Source organism: Morus notabilis, unplaced genomic scaffold, assembly GCF_000414095.1.
Source record: "Morus notabilis unplaced genomic scaffold, ASM41409v2 Scaffold337, whole genome shotgun sequence".
In the NCBI taxonomy this organism is placed as follows: domain Eukaryota; kingdom Viridiplantae; phylum Streptophyta; class Magnoliopsida; order Rosales; family Moraceae; genus Morus; species Morus notabilis.
The window spans coordinates 849,276-867,866 of NW_010359286.1; the positions used below are offsets into that span (position 1 = coordinate 849,276).

Sequence of the window (18,591 nt, forward strand, 5' to 3'; positions counted from 1 at the left end):
CCCCCTATTGAATCTGTTCAGTGACTGTCACTCTGCGTGATCTGAATCATTCCTAAAAGCATCTCTAGAGATCCTCCAAATAAAATAGACGGAAGAGTTTTACAATATCTCAATGACATTGGTGATATACACATACATACAAGTACTAGAAGGTCCAGGACTTACACTCCGGCCATTCTTGGCTGGAACAAGATCTCCCCTGTTTGAAAGCGCTCTTTTGATAGAGTAAACCAACCTTCTGCTGTGGCTTCAAATGATGCTTGTGTATGTTTAAGTAGCTCAGCATCATAATCATAAGCAACGTAGCATAGATTCTGCATGGAAAATAGTGATAAAGATATCACTCAACTTCATTCAACATGCCAATATTCAAATAAAAATAAAGAATACTAATCAGATGATCCTATCAGTAATTTGGTAGATCGTGACAAAAAGAGTACTTTTTAGGAAGATCTTTAAATTCAGATGAATGGTTGTGATAGCTTAAGAAGACTTGTCCTCTAGGAAATTGTTGCATGGTACTGGTGGTGTTCACGGAAGCAGTAGTACAGTGGATATGATGAGGAACAAGATATATACCAGGAATTTAAAATATTTATCTAATAAAATATTATTCAGGGGTTTAGCTAAGTGTATCTCATTATTAGGTTCAATTTTTCCCACTATTTTATTTTGTTTCTCTACAAGTAGGCCTAGTGATCGTATTTTCAACTGGGACCAGTTGAGTCTCAAATTTTCCTCCTCTTGAGTTCTCCTTCTTTCTGTGTAGTCCTTTGGTTCTCTAATCTCTATTGGTTCTATTACACTTATCTCAATTCTATTTCTTCTCCCTTGGCTATGCGTCAGGATGTAGTAATGAATCGCCAGAACATTGGACGGCCAAGTTGAGAATCAAAACTAGCAACCAACATATAGCCAAAAAGCCTAGTATTCAGAGACATCCTGATGAGTTTAGATCTAACAAGATCTAAAAACCTATGAGTTAGGACAAGAGTAGGTGTTTATTTCTGAGTCACAATGGTGCATAAGCAAGAATGAAAAGAGGAGACCTTAATGTCTGATAAAATAAGGATAAATATTCAAAAACCGGTCATTGCATTCTGCACTACAGAAAAGATAACGCCTCTACCTCTTTCAATGTGCGGACGGTGTACAGTGATTCAAAATTGATATTATTCTGCTGCATCAGCTCCCTAAGAAACCCAGTTAGTTTTAGTGCTCCAACTCCAACAACTTCCACACCCACTTTGCGCATTACTTTACCATGTAAAACTGGAAAGAAAAAGAAGTATGAATTCAGAGCCCCAACAATCACATATGCTCAAGACACGAGACCAGAAGCGAGAATATCAGTATAAACTTTGCCAAAAAGAAAATAGCTACTTAGAAATTCCAGCGGATGAAAATAAGAGAGCAAGAATAAAAAAGCAGAAAGCAAGGCCACCAAGTTAACTATGGCATACGAAGAATGATAGAGGCTATACATATTGAGACCAACTAAAACTACAGAGAGATTAAAGTGCAATATATTAGTTACAATGCAGAGAAAATAAGGTATACTAATGGAAAATGGTAATACCTATCGATTATTAGACCTTAATAGGCATAAAGTGTGAGTTGAGGCACAATATAGGGAACCTATTATATTCAAAACCATACAGAAGATGGAAACAAAAAATTAGGACTGCTTACTCGGAACGACTGATGTGACCTGGAACCCAATATTTACAACAATTCCTGACGTTCTTCTTGCTGCATACAAAGCTAAAGTTGCCTATAGTTTAAAAAACATATAATGCGTGAGATGCGATGACAAAATCAACTATTACAAAAGAATAATTCGACTCATTACGTGCTAAAAGAAAAATCCATCCAAATTACTGATAAAACAGACCACACATGCATAAGGCACTTTTAGCTAGTAGAGTTAGTTTGCGGATTTGGTACATCTTCATGATTGTGAACCAAGTAAGCAAGAACACGGAGTTAGAAAACCTTGATTACAGAAGCTCCCTTATCCTAGGAAAGTCTAGATGAGGCAAATGTGGAGTGACTTGATAAGAACCGATAAATTTTATTATTGAAAACAAGACCGAAACATGATTACAAGATAGATTCGCAGACTTTCGAGAGGACTGCTAGCTCTCCCATTCCCCAAATTCACACTCATTAAATCCCTCATCCCCTGACTACTAACCTTTCCCTTTTATATACTAACCCCTCCAACAAACTATCAACTAACTGCTTAAGAAAATACTAACAAGCACAACAACTAAACAATCACTTAACCAACTAACTTCCAGTTATTATCATGACTGCTGGAACCAGGTCTCAAAATAAGTTATTCACAAAAATTATGAGGTGCAATTTATTGCAAGAATATGGCCTCGCACGCCATATGGAGTTTTGCTTGAAATTAATCTTCTTTCTTTTCATTCTTTAGAGAGCGTTGACCACCAACATAAGTTAAGGCATAGAAGAGCTTACCTGATTAATTGCACATGCAGCAGGAACATTCATGTCAAACAGTGTTGCATAAATGGCTTCCTTTAGCTGTCGTCTTGATGCTTTGGCCGATTCAGTATCTGCAATAAATAAATAAAAGAACAGTTACCATATTGTACAAAAGAAAAATTGTACATCTTGGAGGTGATGCACGGGAAAGCATAAAAAATGAAAAAAACATCATTGGACATTCTCTGGTTGTAGCAAGAAATTTTATCTAAAAGACCATTCTTCAGCAGCGAGACAATCTTTCCCCCCTAAAGACATTTCTGTCTTTAATATTTAGATCTAGAAAATGTTGTAATGCACAGGAAATTGATCAAGCATTACAAGATTAGACTGATACTCCAAGTGACTTTAGGCATGTATACGAGTTCAAAGTCTAACAATGAGTAGAAATATCTTAGCATGCAGGGATGCCATCTTCCTCTATCCATAAAGACTGGGAGGTATGATCCAAAATCTTTATAGTCAAAGAGTCGTACAATTAGCAATGGTAAAAGCTTGAAATGACAATAAGAAAAGGGATAAACGCCATAAACCAGCAGCTATGTTTAATTTTAATAGTGATGCAACCTCACTAACACAAGGGTACGAAAGATAGCATCCAAAAGAAAAATATTAGTTAGAAGCTGACCATCATAATGCAAGATTGGTATGGACACAACCACTGGCTGCGCTGCTGCTTTCACCTGCATCCTGTAAAAACACACAATAGACTTATCAAACATATATGCAGACTCATATCCGAAAAGGCATACATGTAGGTGAGATTCAGAAATATTGAAACGCTCAGGTTTAAAAAGAAATTGCTATATGAAGTCACAGAAGAAGTCAAACTTATTTCACATTTTATTTTCATGTTTTGTAAAATGGATGTAGAAAAAATAACCTGTTGTAAATAATGGAAAAGAACTGCCTCAGTCTGGAAGACATGGGAGACTCGATATTACCAAATTCCTGCATGTGGGATAATTTCATAAAAGATGTAGCAAAAGAATCCATCTTTTGGGGAAAAAAGTGCACCAAACTTTCTATAAGAGGTTTTCAGAATTCCGAGCTAAAACAAACACCTCACCAAAAATGTTGCTGAGCGGCCGGATGGACAGACATCCTTGCTCCACCCAAACTTGCAGTAGCCAGAGCCACCTTCCGAAGAACGAAGAGAGAGAGAGAGAGAGAGAGAGAATATGAGGCACATAATTATGAATGAAGATCAATCACTCGAACTGTAGTTGTGGATACAAGTATTATGATTCGTTTGAAATGCAAAACTACGTAAATTGGAAAAACTTCGTTGGAGCTAAGACGGTAAATTGGAAAAGTATCCATCCATCTAGAAAAACTATCATATTTTTGTTTCAATCTAATAAAAAAGTGATAATTCTTTGTTTGAACTAGGTACTAAGGACCCAGAAATAAAAAGTGGCATAAACAGCAGAGGAAAAGGGTAATATGAGGCAATGTCACAATTCTCTGGCATGATGAGTTTAGTGATTACCATCAATGATGATCGAACCCGGAACTTGCATTCGCTGACTGTATATTCTCATGAAGGACAACTGGGAGAATGCTCTGCAAGCAAAGAATTTTCACAAAATTCCTTGTATTAATTAAAATATTTCTCCGACAAACCACGTCAAATTTCCACTATGTTTTCACCAGTTTATGGCACAAAGCAGGAAAGCTTCAACCTTTATGAATTAAAACACTATAATCATAGCTAAATTAAGCAGAATTATTGCTATAATCATAGCTCAATTAAGCAAAATATGAGCAAATTAAACAAATTTATGCTATTAAGACACTTAATCATGCTAAATTAAGCAAATTCCTGGTATTAAGACTGCAGAAAAGGTGATGAGAGGATTTTACTCAAGGGGATAACCGGATCTGAGGTTGATTTCGGCGAAGAAAACGGAATCGGACAAGTCTTGGTCGTTCTGGAGGAAGAAAATCCAGAGGCGATCGTCGGAGACTAAGGACTTCCAGTACTTGGAGACGGTACTCATCATGGCGGCTTCCTTTGGGCCGAGAAGTTTCACGATTTGCATCAGAATATCCGACGGAATCTGATCGAAAGCTCCCAGCGACGACGACGACGACGAAGAACTCGAGAGGCGATTCCGTTCCGATGAGTCGCCGTTCGAGAGCGAGCGGTTCGACATCGATGCCAATACTTTTCTCAGCAACATAGCCATGGCTCTGCGGTTAATTCAATTTCATGTGAAGGTGAAATTCTAGAGACGAAATAATACCAGGTTTTTGTTTCCCTCGAGACAATTAGAGAATTTTCCACGGAAGTTGGGAGTGTGGCACAGCTCTATCCGTTGATTTTCCGGAGATGAAAATACCAGCTCGGCTCTGCAATTTCTCTTATTGATGAATTTTCTCGTCAATGTTTGAAAATTTTCCAGGGAATCAAACGGAAGTTGAGAAGTTGAAGTCAGGGCGAAAGGAGAAACCGGAAGCTCGGCCAATAATTAGGTCCAGTAGCTTCTTCTTCTGATTTTTTTCTGCCCTTTTTCGTGGATGAAGTTGAATTTTCTCGAGAAAATGACTTTTTACAGGGAGACAAACAGAAGTTCGGAAATGGAAGTTAACTTGGGGGTTGGGGGGGAAGACTTTTGGGAGGTAGAAGACGATGACGTGGCGTATAACAGTGACACGTGGAGACATCAGAGAGGGAGCGTGTAATGTCTCTTGTGATAAACGTGTCTTTTGTCTTGTTTAACAAACTACCTGTCGCTTTCTGCTGCACTTTCTAAACACCATGTCGTTCAGCATAAAAAACGATATCTAGACGTTTTATCTTATTATAAAATTATAATTAATTCTTATCCTTTTCTGTATGAAAAAACTAACATTAATTCATTGTGGCCTATTAGGTAAGATTTGTCACTTACCATTAAGCGTGCAAAATATAAATGTTTGAGCAAAAATAAAATGGTGTAAAATGAATAAATAATAAACAAATAAATAATTTTTTTTGCAAAAAAATGTAATAAGTTATGAATACTATGGCCTCGTTCACTTCGCGGATTCGAGTTTTTAATTCGAGTTGAGATATGACATTTTTTGAGAGTTTTTTACTGTACAAATTTAAAATTGAAAACTCAAATTAATAAAATAAACGAAGTCTATGTACCTATAACCAATTAAAATATATAATCTGGTCTTCCTAAATGGCCTAAAATTGCGGAGAATTAAGAATGATAGAATTTCCTTTTTTTTCCCTTATGCCGTACAAAAAGAATTCTTTTTTCCTAGTTTCTCAACACAAGCTATTCCTATGATCCTATCTAATTTCAAAAAGGAAAAAAAAAAAGAAGAAAAAGAAAAAAAATAAAAGGCCTATCTTGTCTTGTGTAACGCAGCTTCAAGTTGCAAACGACAATGCCACTTGACCATCACTTGCACTTCCTAAAACGCTACGTCGTTCAACATGCATGACGACAACAACACTTTTTTTGTTTTTTGTTTTTTGTTTTGGGTAAAAGATGACGACAACAACACTTATTTCATGTGTCGGTTTCCTTTTAACTTATATATATGTAACATTATTTTTATTTTATGTGTACTCATAATTTATCATTATTGAGTATTATATTACACTTTCGCATTAAGTTAAAAAAAATAAAAAGCTTAAAAATTATATAACTTATCATATTAGGTTAACTTTTAAATAATTAATTGTTGAAAGTATTGAAATAACTTAAAAATAGTAATTTTTATAATTTAAAGGATAAATAGGAAGTAGTTTAAATAATAATAAATAACATTTTCAAGTTATCAAAAAAAGTATTATTTAATTTTATAAAAGCGAGAAAGAAAAATAAATTCACCAAAAAGAATAAAAAAGAAAAAAATTTGCGTATTTCTCATTTTTTTTACCGAGCTCTAAATCACGTGATTCAAATTATTTTTAATTTATATATATTTTTTATAAAAATAAATATTATAACGAATTGTAAATCATAATTTAAATCAGATAATGAATCCTCTAATAAACATCCTCCCGATCCAAACCACATAAATACTTGCTCGTCTCTCCCAACTTGTTTTCTTCTTCAGAAAGTTTCCATTTCCCAATTCCTTAGCTTCCTTCAATTACGATTCGAGGCTTGAAAATCTGCAAAAAAAGGTTAATTTTGTTTTCGTCTCTTCTGGTTTCAATTTCTCGTTTTTCTTTGGCAAGAAAATTAAAAAAATGGTGAATTTGTTTATGAATTTCGTTTGATTTTGCGTTCTCCATTTTTTCTTTTGATTGAATTTATAGTTCAAACAGATTAAGTTTTTATGTTTATGTATTTTAATTTTTTTTGGGTGTATTATTGGATTGATTTGGGCTTAATCCGACTTTATTTTCTTTTGAGTGTAATTTTGTTTCTCTTTGAAGAAAAATTTTCTGTTACAGTGGTTTTTCAATTTCAATTTCCTTTTTTTATGATTATTTGCAGAAGAAAGGAATCTTTTTCATATTTATTGATTATTTGATCTTTTTGGTATTTTTCATTCTTTTCTTTCGGTGGTAAATGTTCTTGATAGATGGTTTTGTATGTTTAGAATTGTTAATCGGAACAAAAAGCTTTTATCTTTCTGTTTGGATGACGGGATTGTTGATTTGCATGTCTCGGTAGTTTGATAATTGGTTCATTCTTTGTTTGTTTCTTTGTAGTTTATGTTTTATAGTTTTAATTTCCTAGATTTTGATGTTTTTTGCTTTTAATTTTTTGGTTTTTGGTTTTAGTTGATTGGTTTGTTAGTTTGATTTTAGCTTAATTTTTTAGATTTTGAAGATTTTTTTTTTTAAATTTTGTTTTTTGATTTTAGCTTGATGGGTTTGTTAGTTTCCTTCTTTGATTTTTATTTTATTGTTCATCTTAGCAAATTTAGGTGCAAAGTTTGCTTAGTTTTTGCTCCAACAGTCTTTAATAGGTGAAAAAAAAATTATCTTTTATTCTGGGATATGCATTTTGTTATTATGATGCATAAATTAGCTGCTGATCAGGATCAGGGCTGTTTTGATTATGTCAAGCGTGCAGTATTTTGGTTTACTTGTTTGTTCGGTTACATTTTTGTAATGGCTTGACAAGTTGCAATCTTTTTCGTTGATTGCTCGATTATATTGTTTGAATTTCGTCATGTAGGTCTGGATTTGTTAGGAAGAGTATGGCTCATTATCAGGGGGAAGATGCCGATTATGCTGTGGATGAGTATGATATGGAGGATGTAGATGATGACATGGATGATGAGTTTCGTGATAGAGATATTGGCAGCTCAGATTCTGATATTGATGAATTTGAATTTTCGGTTGGTGACAATATAACTCATGTGGTTTTTGTTTCTACCTCGTACTGTAGTTAACTTTCTTTTAATAAGCTTCATTAGGTGTAATTTGTTTGCTTTTTAGAACTTGCATAGAGTTTTGGAATTTGTCTATAGCTAGAAATGACGAGATAAATTGTTGTGCAGAATAGTAAAATAGCCGATACTACTGCCGTGCAAGCTAGAGGAGGAAAAGACATACAGGGCATTCCTTGGGAGAGGCTTAGCATTACAAGAGAGAAATATCGGCAGACTAGGTTAGAACAGTATAAGAACTATGAAAACATCCCTCATTCTGGAGAGGGGTCGGGAAAGGTAAAAGTTGTTATATGTTGTCATTTACTGTGTATGTATGTTTTTATTTTAGGTTTGGAGCTATGCAGAAAATGTTTAATTCTCAATTATGATATGCCATAATAGTTTTGGTGAAAATTTTACTTTCCATTGTAAGCAGGATTGCAAAATTACTGAGAAAGGCTCTACATACTATGAGTTCAGAAGAAATGCAAGATCAGTGAAGTCGACCATTCTCCATTTCCAGGTTTGCTGATTGCAAGTTTGCACTTTTACACACTATGCTTTTTATAATGTGGACCCATATTGGGAAAAGCAAAAGTGGGTGTTATGGCTGGCACCTTTTCGAAAAAAGGGACTGATATGGTGTGGTTGATGTTTAAATTTCGGTTTGGTGTTGCAGTTGAGGAACTTGGTCTGGGCTACTTCAAAACATGATGTGTACCTTATGTCACATTCTTCTGTCATTCATTGGTCGTCATTAGCTTTAGCCAAGTCTGAAGTTCTCAATGTTTCAGGGCACGTGGCACCTTCGGAGGTGAGTGCTTCTCGTCAATTTTTTCGGGTTTCAAAGAAATGACTTTGGAATGTTGAAAAGAAAAGAGAAATCATTCTATTTTTGGCCATGTTTCTATGTCAAATTAAGCAACTAAGTTTCCTGTGCAGAAACATCCTGGAAGCTTGTTGGAAGGATTTTCACAAACTCAAGTTAGTACTCTTGCTGTTAAAGATAAGCTACTAGTTGCTGGAGGGTTTCAAGGGGAACTTATTTGCAAGGTGAGTTTATACAAAGTAAATTCTTGAGTGATTAGGGAAAATGATAATCGTATAAGATGAGTAGCACATCCAAGGTTTAATAACAGATGCTGTAGTCTCTTCTACAGTTTTATTACTGGTTACCTCGGTATCAGTTTGCTAAGAACAATTTTAGTTGCTTTTTGAAAGATGTATGAATGGAAAGTATGAAGATTGTTCCTTTTAAATTGAATGTAGCATCTTGATCGGCCTGGAGTCAGCTATTGCTCGAAGACAACTTACGATGATAATGCCATAACAAATGCTGTTGAGATTTATGCGAGTCGCAGGTGGTCAATTCCTACCTTCTATTTGCTTTTAACCTTAATCTTATCTTTTTCGTCTTCAAATGTGAGCCTGATTATTCTCATTTTTTTTTTTTTTCAAATCAGTGGTGCTGTTCACTTCACATCGTCTAATAATGACTGTGGAGTCAGAGATTTTGATATGGAGAAATTTCAGCTTTCTAATCACTTCCGCTTTCCTTGGCCAGTAAATGTGAGTCCTTATTGCATTATCCAGTTTTGTGGGGCCAACATGGCAATGCTCGATTATTATTTTGTTTTAATATTTTTGAGCTGCAACTTGCTATGGTGCGTGAGTGCATCATATAATTCATGTGCATGAATCTCATCATTCAACTTTCATATGTTGTTTTGTTTTGTCTTTCTGTTTGTCTGTGTTATTAATGTAGAACCAAGTAAGAGAAGAGATGGAAAAACAGAAGCAATTGAGATTAGAGACCAAGGGAAGGAAAATTGAGAATTCCAGAGAGAGAGAGAGAGAGAGAGACAGAAAGAGAGATTATTCTAAATTGAAAATACATTCACCAGTGTTAATTATAGAAATCATTTGGAGAGAGAGAGAGACAGAAAGAGAGATTATTCTAAATTGAAAATACATTCACCAGTGTTATTTATAGAAATCATTTGGAGAGAGAGAGAGACAGAAAGAGAGATTATTCTAAATTGAAAATACATTCACCAGTGTTATTTATAGAAATCATTTGCTCAACCTCTTTGTTGTGTCATATTTTCAGCATACTTCTCTGAGTCCGAACGGTAAACTTCTGGTGATTGTTGGAGACAATCCAGATGGTATGGTGGTGGACTCCCAAACTGGAAAGGTACTTGGAATTTTGTCCAAGATTTTGGTGATGTTTCAATGCATCTAGAGCTTCTTCTGATTTGAGTTCATTTTTTTTTTTCTCTCGCAGACAGTGATGCCCTTGTGTGGACACTTGGATTTCTCATTCGCGTCCTCATGGCACCCTGATGGTGTCACTTTTGCCACCGGAAACCAGGACAAGACCTGCCAAATTTGGGACGTCCGAAATCTTTCCAGGTCAGTTGCCGTCCTAAAGGGCAACTTTGGAGCTATTCGCTCACTTCGCTATACCTCCGACGGTTGTTACTTGGCAATGGCAGAGCCTGCGGATTTCGTGCACGTCTACGACGTGAAGAGCGGGTACGAGAAGGAACAGGAAATCGACTTCTTCGGCGAGATATCTGGCATATCGTTCAGTCCAGACACCGAGTCGCTTTTCATTGGGGTGTGGGACCGCACTTACGGTAGTCTTCTCGAGTATGGTAGACACAGGAACTACACATATCTAGACTCTCTTATTTGAGTGTAAAAAACTTTTAGATCTCTAGTGATGTTATGCAATTGTAACTCGGGTTTTTCTTTTGTTTCCATTTGTGGGGGTTCTTTCTTTCTTTCTTTCTTGGCTCGAGTGTTCGAAAAGGGTAGTAATGTACAGAAAGCTAGTAAGGCATTGATAGTTCCAGAAAAAAAAGAAGTTTAGGGGACAAAGGATGTCTATTGTGGCTGTTTTAGTATGTGAAGTTTTATTAGTCCATTGAATTAGTGGGAACTTGTCAAATGAAGTTTGGTCGATTTCTTTGACCTAAATTGACTGAATTACAATTGCTTCTCCTTTTTTAAATTTCTTTGTTTGCTACAATTCTCTGCTTCTAAACCTCAATTTCTCTCTTTGTAATTTTGCCGGCTAACAGAAAAATCTACCCACTAAGTTTGGTAATTGGTTAAAGCAAGATCTTAATCTTAAGTAAGGAAAAAGAGAAATTATATATAAAGAAAATTAGAAATAAGGATGAAAGTAGTGCTGAAATTTTGGACGGGTCGTCCGTGACTGTCCAAAAAAATTAAATTTGAGCCTGACACCTGAACCCGTCCACCCGAAGAATTCAAACCGCCCGTCCGAGCCCGAAAATACCCTTGGACTGGCCACGGGCTTTGTTTTGAATGCCCGAGCCCGGTCGGGTAGCATGAGCCTGCCTGAATTGTCCGAAAAAAATATATTTTTATTATATTTTTTAATATTGTATATATATATTATATATAATATACCATTATTTATTAATTTCCTATTATTTATTAATTTGTATATAAATAATTATTAAGTTATTTTGTGTTAAAATTATATAAAAACTAAAATCAACACACACTATTAACACAATTTAAAAAATTAATTTTGTATATTACTTTTTAAATTTGTAATTCACGATTGTCTCGTTAAAAATCTTACCAAGAAAAACTCAATTAGGATAAAATCTTGATAAGGAATAAAGAGTGCAATCATTTTGTGACGAATTATAAATTTTACAAACTTACAATGTCCAAAGAAAATAAATATTTACAAATTACAATTTAATTTGAAGCTGAATGATCGTTTTCAAAGCGAAATGTTAATCTATTAAATTCATCTATCCATTCTTGGCTTACAGGCGAAATTGTGTTTTGTAAGCGTTGATCGGCATGTTCCCAATCCTTAATGCACACCAAAGCTTCTACAATGCCCCTTTGCAATGTGTTTCGGCATTCGTGGGAACTTGTCAAATGAAGTTTGGTCGATTTCTTTGACCTAAATTGACTGAATTACAATTGCTTCTCCTTTTTTAAATTTCTTTGTTTGCTACAATTCTCTGCTTCTAAACCTCAATTTCTCTCTTTGTAATTTTGCCGGCTAACAGAAAAATCTACCCACTAAGTTTGGTAATTGGTTAAAGCAAGATCTTAATCTTAAGTAAGGAAAAAGAGAAATTATATATAAAGAAAATTAGAAATAAGGATGAAAGTAGTGCTGAAATTTTGGACGGGTCGTCCGTGACTGTCCAAAAAAATTAAATTTGAGCCTGACACCTGAACCCGTCCACCCGAAGAATTCAAACCGCCCGTCCGAGCCCGAAAATACCCTTGGACTGGCCACGGGCTTTGTTTTGAATGCCCGAGCCCGGTCGGGTAGCATGAGCCTGCCTGAATTGTCCGAAAAAAATATATTTTTATTATATTTTTTAATATTGTATATATATATTATATATAATATACCATTATTTATTAATTTCCTATTATTTATTAATTTGTATATAAATAATTATTAAGTTATTTTGTGTTAAAATTATATAAAAACTAAAATCAACACACACTATTAACACAATTTAAAAAATTAATTTTGTATATTACTTTTTAAATTTGTAATTCACGATTGTCTCGTTAAAAATCTTACCAAGAAAAACTCAATTAGGATAAAATCTTGATAAGGAATAAAGAGTGCAATCATTTTGTGACGAATTATAAATTTTACAAACTTACAATGTCCAAAGAAAATAAATATTTACAAATTACAATTTAATTTGAAGCTGAATGATCGTTTTCAAAGCGAAATGTTAATCTATTAAATTCATCTATCCATTCTTGGCTTACAGGCGAAATTGTGTTTTGTAAGCGTTGATCGGCATGTTCCCAATCCTTAATGCACACCAAAGCTTCTACAATGCCCCTTTGCAATGTGTTTGGGCATTCCTCGAGTATTCGTCCGGTCGTACTGAAGGCTTGTTCGGATGAAACAGTGGAGATTGAGATCGGAAAAATATCCATTGCCATTCGAGTTAGGACTGGCTAAGTTAATGCTCGTGCCCTCCACCATTGAACTAAATCAAACAATTGTCCACTATCGTCGACTACTAAGCTCTCGTTGAGGTACGCCATAAGCTCGTTGAAGCCGCCACCGCTGCCACCACCTCTTGGTGAAGATCCACTCTCAGCTTCTGTTTGAGTTGTCGTCTTCTTCTTCTTCAACCCGAAAACATTCATGAATGAATGCGAGTTTTCATCTATTTGTTGCGGTTCTTGTACTCCAGAATTTGTATTTCTAAACCTATTCTCATATTTGCTATAGAGAGAAAATATTTTTTCCTTTATTTTCAAAAATTGGTCAGAACAATTGATGCTTAAAAATTCACCTAATTTTCTAAACCACTTTCTAAACCTTCTAAGTTTAATCTAGGATCAAAAATAGTATTGAAACCGTACAACATTGGTAATTTAGACCAATATTTTTAAAATTTCTTTTCCATAGAAGCTATAGGAACTGCTAAAAGTGGGTCCTTCCTAAATTCACTAAATAAAATACTCATTCTTAAAAGTTCACCTAAAGCTAAAAGTGATGTTAGGTAATATGTTCCACTAAGTTTTAAAGTAACTTCTTAAAACCTACCTAAAAATTAGTACAAAATTTCGACAATTTGCCAATCATATGCGTCTATGTGTCATACTCCTAATTTTGCATTGATATAGTTTGTTATAGCATCCTTATAGGGGATGCATTGTTGAAACATTACATAAGTTGAGTTCCATCTTACAGGCATATCTAGGGCTAATGTTCTAGGAGTTAGATTTAGTGCTTGTAAGAGCCTAAATCAATCTTGTTGTCTTGAGTTACTACCCTGAATCCATGTAATACTATCTCTAATTGCTATAACATGAATAACCATTGATTTTAAACCAGATATATCTATTAAATTAATTACATGGTATGCACAACGTTGGTGAAAAATATCACCATCACCGAATAAACTTAAATAATTTTCAAAATATTCAATTACTTTAGTATTTGCACTAGCATGATCTAATATTATAGTCATCACTTTATCTCTTAATCTATATTCATCAATTACATTTAAAATTATATTATAAATTAAATCGGCGCTATGTGATTTTAGAACACATTTAAAACATAATATTCTCTTATCTAACTCGAAGCCTTTAAAGTATGTCCGGTTACAGATAAATAATCTTTGTTGGCAATGGCAGACTAAATGTCTGCCGTTAATGCAATGCAACTGCTAGTAGAGTGTAAAAGGTTTATTAATGCTTATTTTTCTTGTTTAAATACTTTTAACAAATCTTTCCTAAGAGTAGTTTTTGAAGTAAACTGTGCATTATGATTATGTACCACTTTAATATATCACTGCCAATTCGGATGCTTTACAAAACTAAGTGGTTGATATAATGAAGCAATCATTCTCGCAACTTCCATACGATCTACTTACGGATCGTATTTCCAAGTGGTTAGACCACCGGTTGTGCGATCAAAAGATAATTGTGTTTAACAGAGTTCGGCTTCGCCGGTTTGGCCACGCTTTTGAAGACACATTTCAGAGTGTCATCTTAAGTGTGTTGTGCTGTGAATAGTGTCACCTTATAATTTAGAAAAGCAATATTTACATTGAGCTATGTGTTTAGTATTACCGTCATTGTCGACCTCCTCAATTGTGTCGAAGTGCTCCCAAACTGTTGAGGTGCGCTTACATTTCCTCTTGGAGCTTGCAACACTTGCAGTAGCACTTGCACTTGCCTCTCCTCCACGCCCACCACCATTGCGACCACGACCTCCACTACGTCCACCATGGCTCAGATTTGCAGGTTTCTTAGTTGGTTGTGTTTGCGATTCCTACTAATAAATTCGTTAGTAGGAAATTGCCTTTCCACATTCTGTTGGATTGGGGCATCAATAGGAATATCACCATAACTAAAAAAATCCATTATATAAAATTTGTGAGAGAGATTTGAGAGAGAGAGCTTTAGGATGCTGTGTAAGTTTTTGGAAAAATTGTGAGAGATTTGAGAAATTGAGAGAGATTGAGAGAAATTGAGAGAGATTGAGAGAGTTTTGGTGAGGAAAATGTTTGGGGAGATGAGAGGTATTTATAGAAAAATTTTTGGGTTAAAAAATTGATTTTTCCCCCAAAAATTTGGATCCAACGGCTACTTTCAAATTCGGCGTGTCGGGTTTGGGTCGAAAATCGGGCAACAGTCTAAAAAAGAGCTATTGGAGGTCTGGCTCTCGGGTGGCGGGTCGGGTGAAAAATTTGAAAAACTGGCCATTGGGTGGGTTTCGGGCAATTCGGGTATTTAGGCTTAAATTCGAGCCGGAGGGAAAAAAATAAAAAAAATCAGTTGTCGACAGTTGGGACGGGCAAATCGACGGCGGGCTTCCGCCATGGTGTTGTTTCTCGGGCAGCCTGAGGCCGAGCCCGCCCTAGTGCATAGATGGGCGGCCATGGGTCCCTACCCGCCGAGCCTAAAAATTTCAGGCCTCGAGCATGCCCACCGACCCAAAATGTCACCGTTAGATGAAAGTAAACAAAGAGGAAAAAAATGCTATATCATAATAATTACATTTGAGAAAAAAAGAAAGGGTGGATTCTAGATTAAAAAACAAAAAGAATAGATCTACTGCGAGGACACTTATTTACCGGAAAAAAAATAATACTTATATATAAATATAAATTAGAAAAAGAAAAAAATTGGATCTATTTAAAGGGAATTGAACCCGACGTGAATCGAACACGCAACCTTCTGATCTGGAGTCAGACGCGCTACCATTGCGCCACGGATCCACTTGTTTTATTCATGTCTTTAAACTTGATTTTTCTTTAAAACACTGCGTTATCTTGTGGGACCATGCAGAAACCGAACCAAAAATCTCTAATCCAAAACCAACGAATGAAAGTAGCCCAACTCAGCAAAATCTTTATGGCACCTCTCCCATCCTCACAAATCTTTGGAGATGCCATTCTCTCCTCATCACTAAAAGTAATTGTTTCTCCATCTTTCTATACAACTTTTTTCTCTTAATCTTCAAAATCCCAAATACCATATCTTTGTTTATTCATTCTTGTGCCATTTTCCAAATCCCAAAAAATGGCAACTTCAGCCTCAACAATCTCCCTCTTTTCCTCCACAACCACCCTCCAAAGGACAAGACAACTCACGCCATCCAACATCTCGTTCCAAGGCCTTAAGGGCACCAAACTCTCCCTCCCCGCCACCACTACCACCACCAAATTAGCCCTCCGCCGCCCCCGCTCCGCCGCCATCAAGGCCGAGCTCAACCCGTCCCTCGTGATCAGCCTCAGCACCGGGCTCTCCCTCTTCCTAGGCAGGTTCGTCTTCTTCAACTTCCAAAGAGAGAACGTGGCCAAACAAGGCCTGCCGGAGCAGAATGGCGTCACGCACTTCGAGGCGGGCGACACGAGGGCTCAGGAGTACGTGAACTTGCTCAAGTCAAACGACCCTGTTGGGTTCAATATTGTTGATGTCTTGGCTTGGGGCTCCATTGGCCATATTGTGGCTTACTACATTTTGGCCACTTCTAGCAATGGCTATGACCCCAACTTCTTTTAGACTGATCCTATATATTATGATCATGATTATAATTTTCTTTGTGCTTTGATTTGTCTTTTTATCATCAGATCTGTATTTGTATAGCTTAAGAATTACTGCAATGCTACTTTCTATTTTGTTTTATGCGCCAATGTTCTAATTAATCAATCCTTCTAGTTTTTGTGCTTTCATTTCCAGGTTATAATTAAGCATATCTTTCATACAATGAAAGTACGTAGCACTGCCGTTCGGTGCTTATAAGTTCTACGGAGCGTTTCATTTGGCATGGTATTGATTTTCTTTTGTTTCTCACCCTAAAAGGATAAATTTGGAAAAGAATAATTTGTTTTAGAATGAAAATTGAAGATATGCTATAATTTGTCATCAGCATTTAAAAAAAGAAAAGTTATTAGCATTAGTAAAATATGCTATATGATGCATTTTCCGTAATGATGATGATGATGATGATGAATGATAAAAGAACTACAGAAATAATAGGGAGATCCGGCAATGCCTTTGCTACTACTTCTACGTACTCAGTTTCCTTTTACGCATAATGTTATAATTATGTATACTTAGTTCTTGTTGATTTTACCGATTCTGATTTTTAATTCAAGTTAAAATGTGATTTTCTGTGAGAATTTTTAACTGTAGCAGAAAAAGTTAAATGTGACTTTTTATAAGAGCTTTTAACTATAGTGAAATTAGAATTAAAATTTTGAATCGATCGGTGAAATAAACGAGGCCTTCGGTCACATGATTAGACTGCCACATTATATTAAAAACCTTATAATTCACATTAAGCGAGAGAAACATTTAAATGCAAAAAGAAGTGAATGTAAAACAATCAAACGAGACATGTAAAAAATCACGTGAACAGAACTTACAACAGTAATTAAATACCAAATTAACGAACACATGCATCAGATTATCTCTGATGCAGCGGAATAGAAGAAAACGGGATTTTACCGGCTTAATCCGGATTGAAGATTCTTCAATCCACCTAAAAGAACTCTATAAGCGGAAAATCTCCAAATTGGAGAGAAAACACTCAAACTTTGTATTCAATATCAACTATCAAGTCCCCTTATACAATAATTAAGTAGCTGGTTATAGCTTACATAAAAAATGATAACAAAATAACAATTAAGATAAACGACTATTAATAACAAAGCAAACAAACGACAATAAAAATATAAAAACCACTGCTAATAGCTAAATCTCCCTACATCAATCTCACTTTCTATCACGTCTTTTTTCTCCTTTATTTTTATTTTTATTTTTTGAAGTATTTTCTTTAACTATCACGTCATACTTGCTAGTATGCTTTGTCCTTGCAGATCCTTCATCGTCATGGCCACCGTCGTTGAACAGTTTGAAACTGGAGATTCATCCTCCGGCGTTGGTTTCAAGTACTTGTCACATATTTTTAAAAATGCATTTTTCACTGTCTCGGTGAATATTGTGACAATATAGTCGACGACGTTATAATAACAAGCTAATTTCTTGAGTACATAAATTGAAAACAAGAAAGTGATCACCCACCCAAGAACGGGAGAGATGATGTGCAGCAGGAAAATGCAAGCAAGAGCTCCCAAGTTGTGGCGGGTTTCTTTCACCAACCCAACTAGTATTGTATTATTAATATTGTTTTGGGTCTGATGATCGGCTAGGAATTCGACGACACCGTAGGCGATTATCACGGACAAAAAGGAGACCATGATCCAGGGGTGTTCGTCAAATGGCGAGGAAGTTTTAGACTGGAACTTCACTTGAATTAAGCCACTCAATATGGCAATAATCGTTATGATGATGTGCCATGACATTCCCAACTGGCTTCAATCTGGGGGATACATACACGCAATAAAAATTAAAGGTATACAAAAATTGTCATTTTCCTGAACAGTTTCTTTCTCAAATTATAAATAAATAAATATATATATATATAGACACACACAAGTAGTGCTGGAACTTTGGACGGGCCGCCCGCGACCGCCCGAAAAGGGGGATACATACACGCAATAAAAATTAAAGGTATACAAAAATTGTCATTTTCCTGAACAGTTTCTTTCTCAAATTATAAATAAATAAATATATATATATATAGACACACACAAGTAGTGCTGGAACTTTGGACGGGCCGCCCGCGACCGCCCGAAAAGCCCGAGGATTTGCCCGAGCCCGAACCCGACCCGCCCG

The 18,591-nt window shown here is 35.6% G+C and overlaps 3 protein-coding genes and 1 non-coding gene across 4 annotated transcripts in view; 2 read left to right on the forward strand and 2 right to left on the reverse strand.

Moving 5' to 3' along the window:
• LOC21406531 (actin-related protein 8) overlaps positions 1–5,088 on the reverse strand; it is a 6,191-nt gene extending 1,103 nt beyond the window's left edge. Inside the window, exons 1-9 of the mRNA XM_024162978.1 lie at positions 4,381–5,088; positions 4,007–4,080; positions 3,584–3,654; positions 3,398–3,465; positions 3,143–3,204; positions 2,488–2,585; positions 1,693–1,774; positions 1,130–1,272; positions 166–314 (exon numbers count right to left, since the gene is read on the reverse strand). Of these exons, the coding sequence (XP_024018746.1) occupies positions 166–314; positions 1,130–1,272; positions 1,693–1,774; positions 2,488–2,585; positions 3,143–3,204; positions 3,398–3,465; positions 3,584–3,654; positions 4,007–4,080; positions 4,381–4,706 (1,073 nt within the window). The 5' untranslated portion in view covers positions 4,707–5,088. The remainder of the gene's footprint in view (positions 1–165; positions 315–1,129; positions 1,273–1,692; positions 1,775–2,487; positions 2,586–3,142; positions 3,205–3,397; positions 3,466–3,583; positions 3,655–4,006; positions 4,081–4,380) is intronic.
• Positions 5,089–6,492: 1,404 nt separating this feature from the next.
• On the forward strand, positions 6,493–10,859 carry LOC21406532 (uncharacterized WD repeat-containing protein C2A9.03). The gene is made up of 10 exons (XM_024162977.1): positions 6,493–6,649; positions 7,656–7,818; positions 7,981–8,148; positions 8,288–8,374; positions 8,531–8,665; positions 8,794–8,904; positions 9,121–9,212; positions 9,315–9,420; positions 9,962–10,048; positions 10,139–10,859. The coding sequence occupies exons 2-10, from the start codon at positions 7,678–7,680 to the stop codon at positions 10,550–10,552; spliced, it is 1,341 nt and encodes a 446-aa protein (XP_024018745.1). The 5' UTR covers positions 6,493–6,649; positions 7,656–7,677; the 3' UTR covers positions 10,553–10,859.
• Positions 10,860–15,554: 4,695 nt separating this feature from the next.
• Positions 15,555–15,626, reverse strand: TRNAW-CCA. Its single transcript has one exon. It is a non-coding gene; the product is annotated as a tRNA-Trp (tRNA).
• Positions 15,627–15,783: 157 nt separating this feature from the next.
• On the forward strand, positions 15,784–16,544 carry LOC21406533 (photosystem I reaction center subunit V, chloroplastic). The gene has a single exon (XM_010094098.2). It carries the CDS (start codon positions 15,931–15,933, stop codon positions 16,411–16,413), a length of 483 nt encoding a protein of 160 aa, XP_010092400.1. The 5' UTR covers positions 15,784–15,930; the 3' UTR covers positions 16,414–16,544.
• The last annotated feature ends 2,047 nt before the right edge of the window (positions 16,545–18,591 follow it).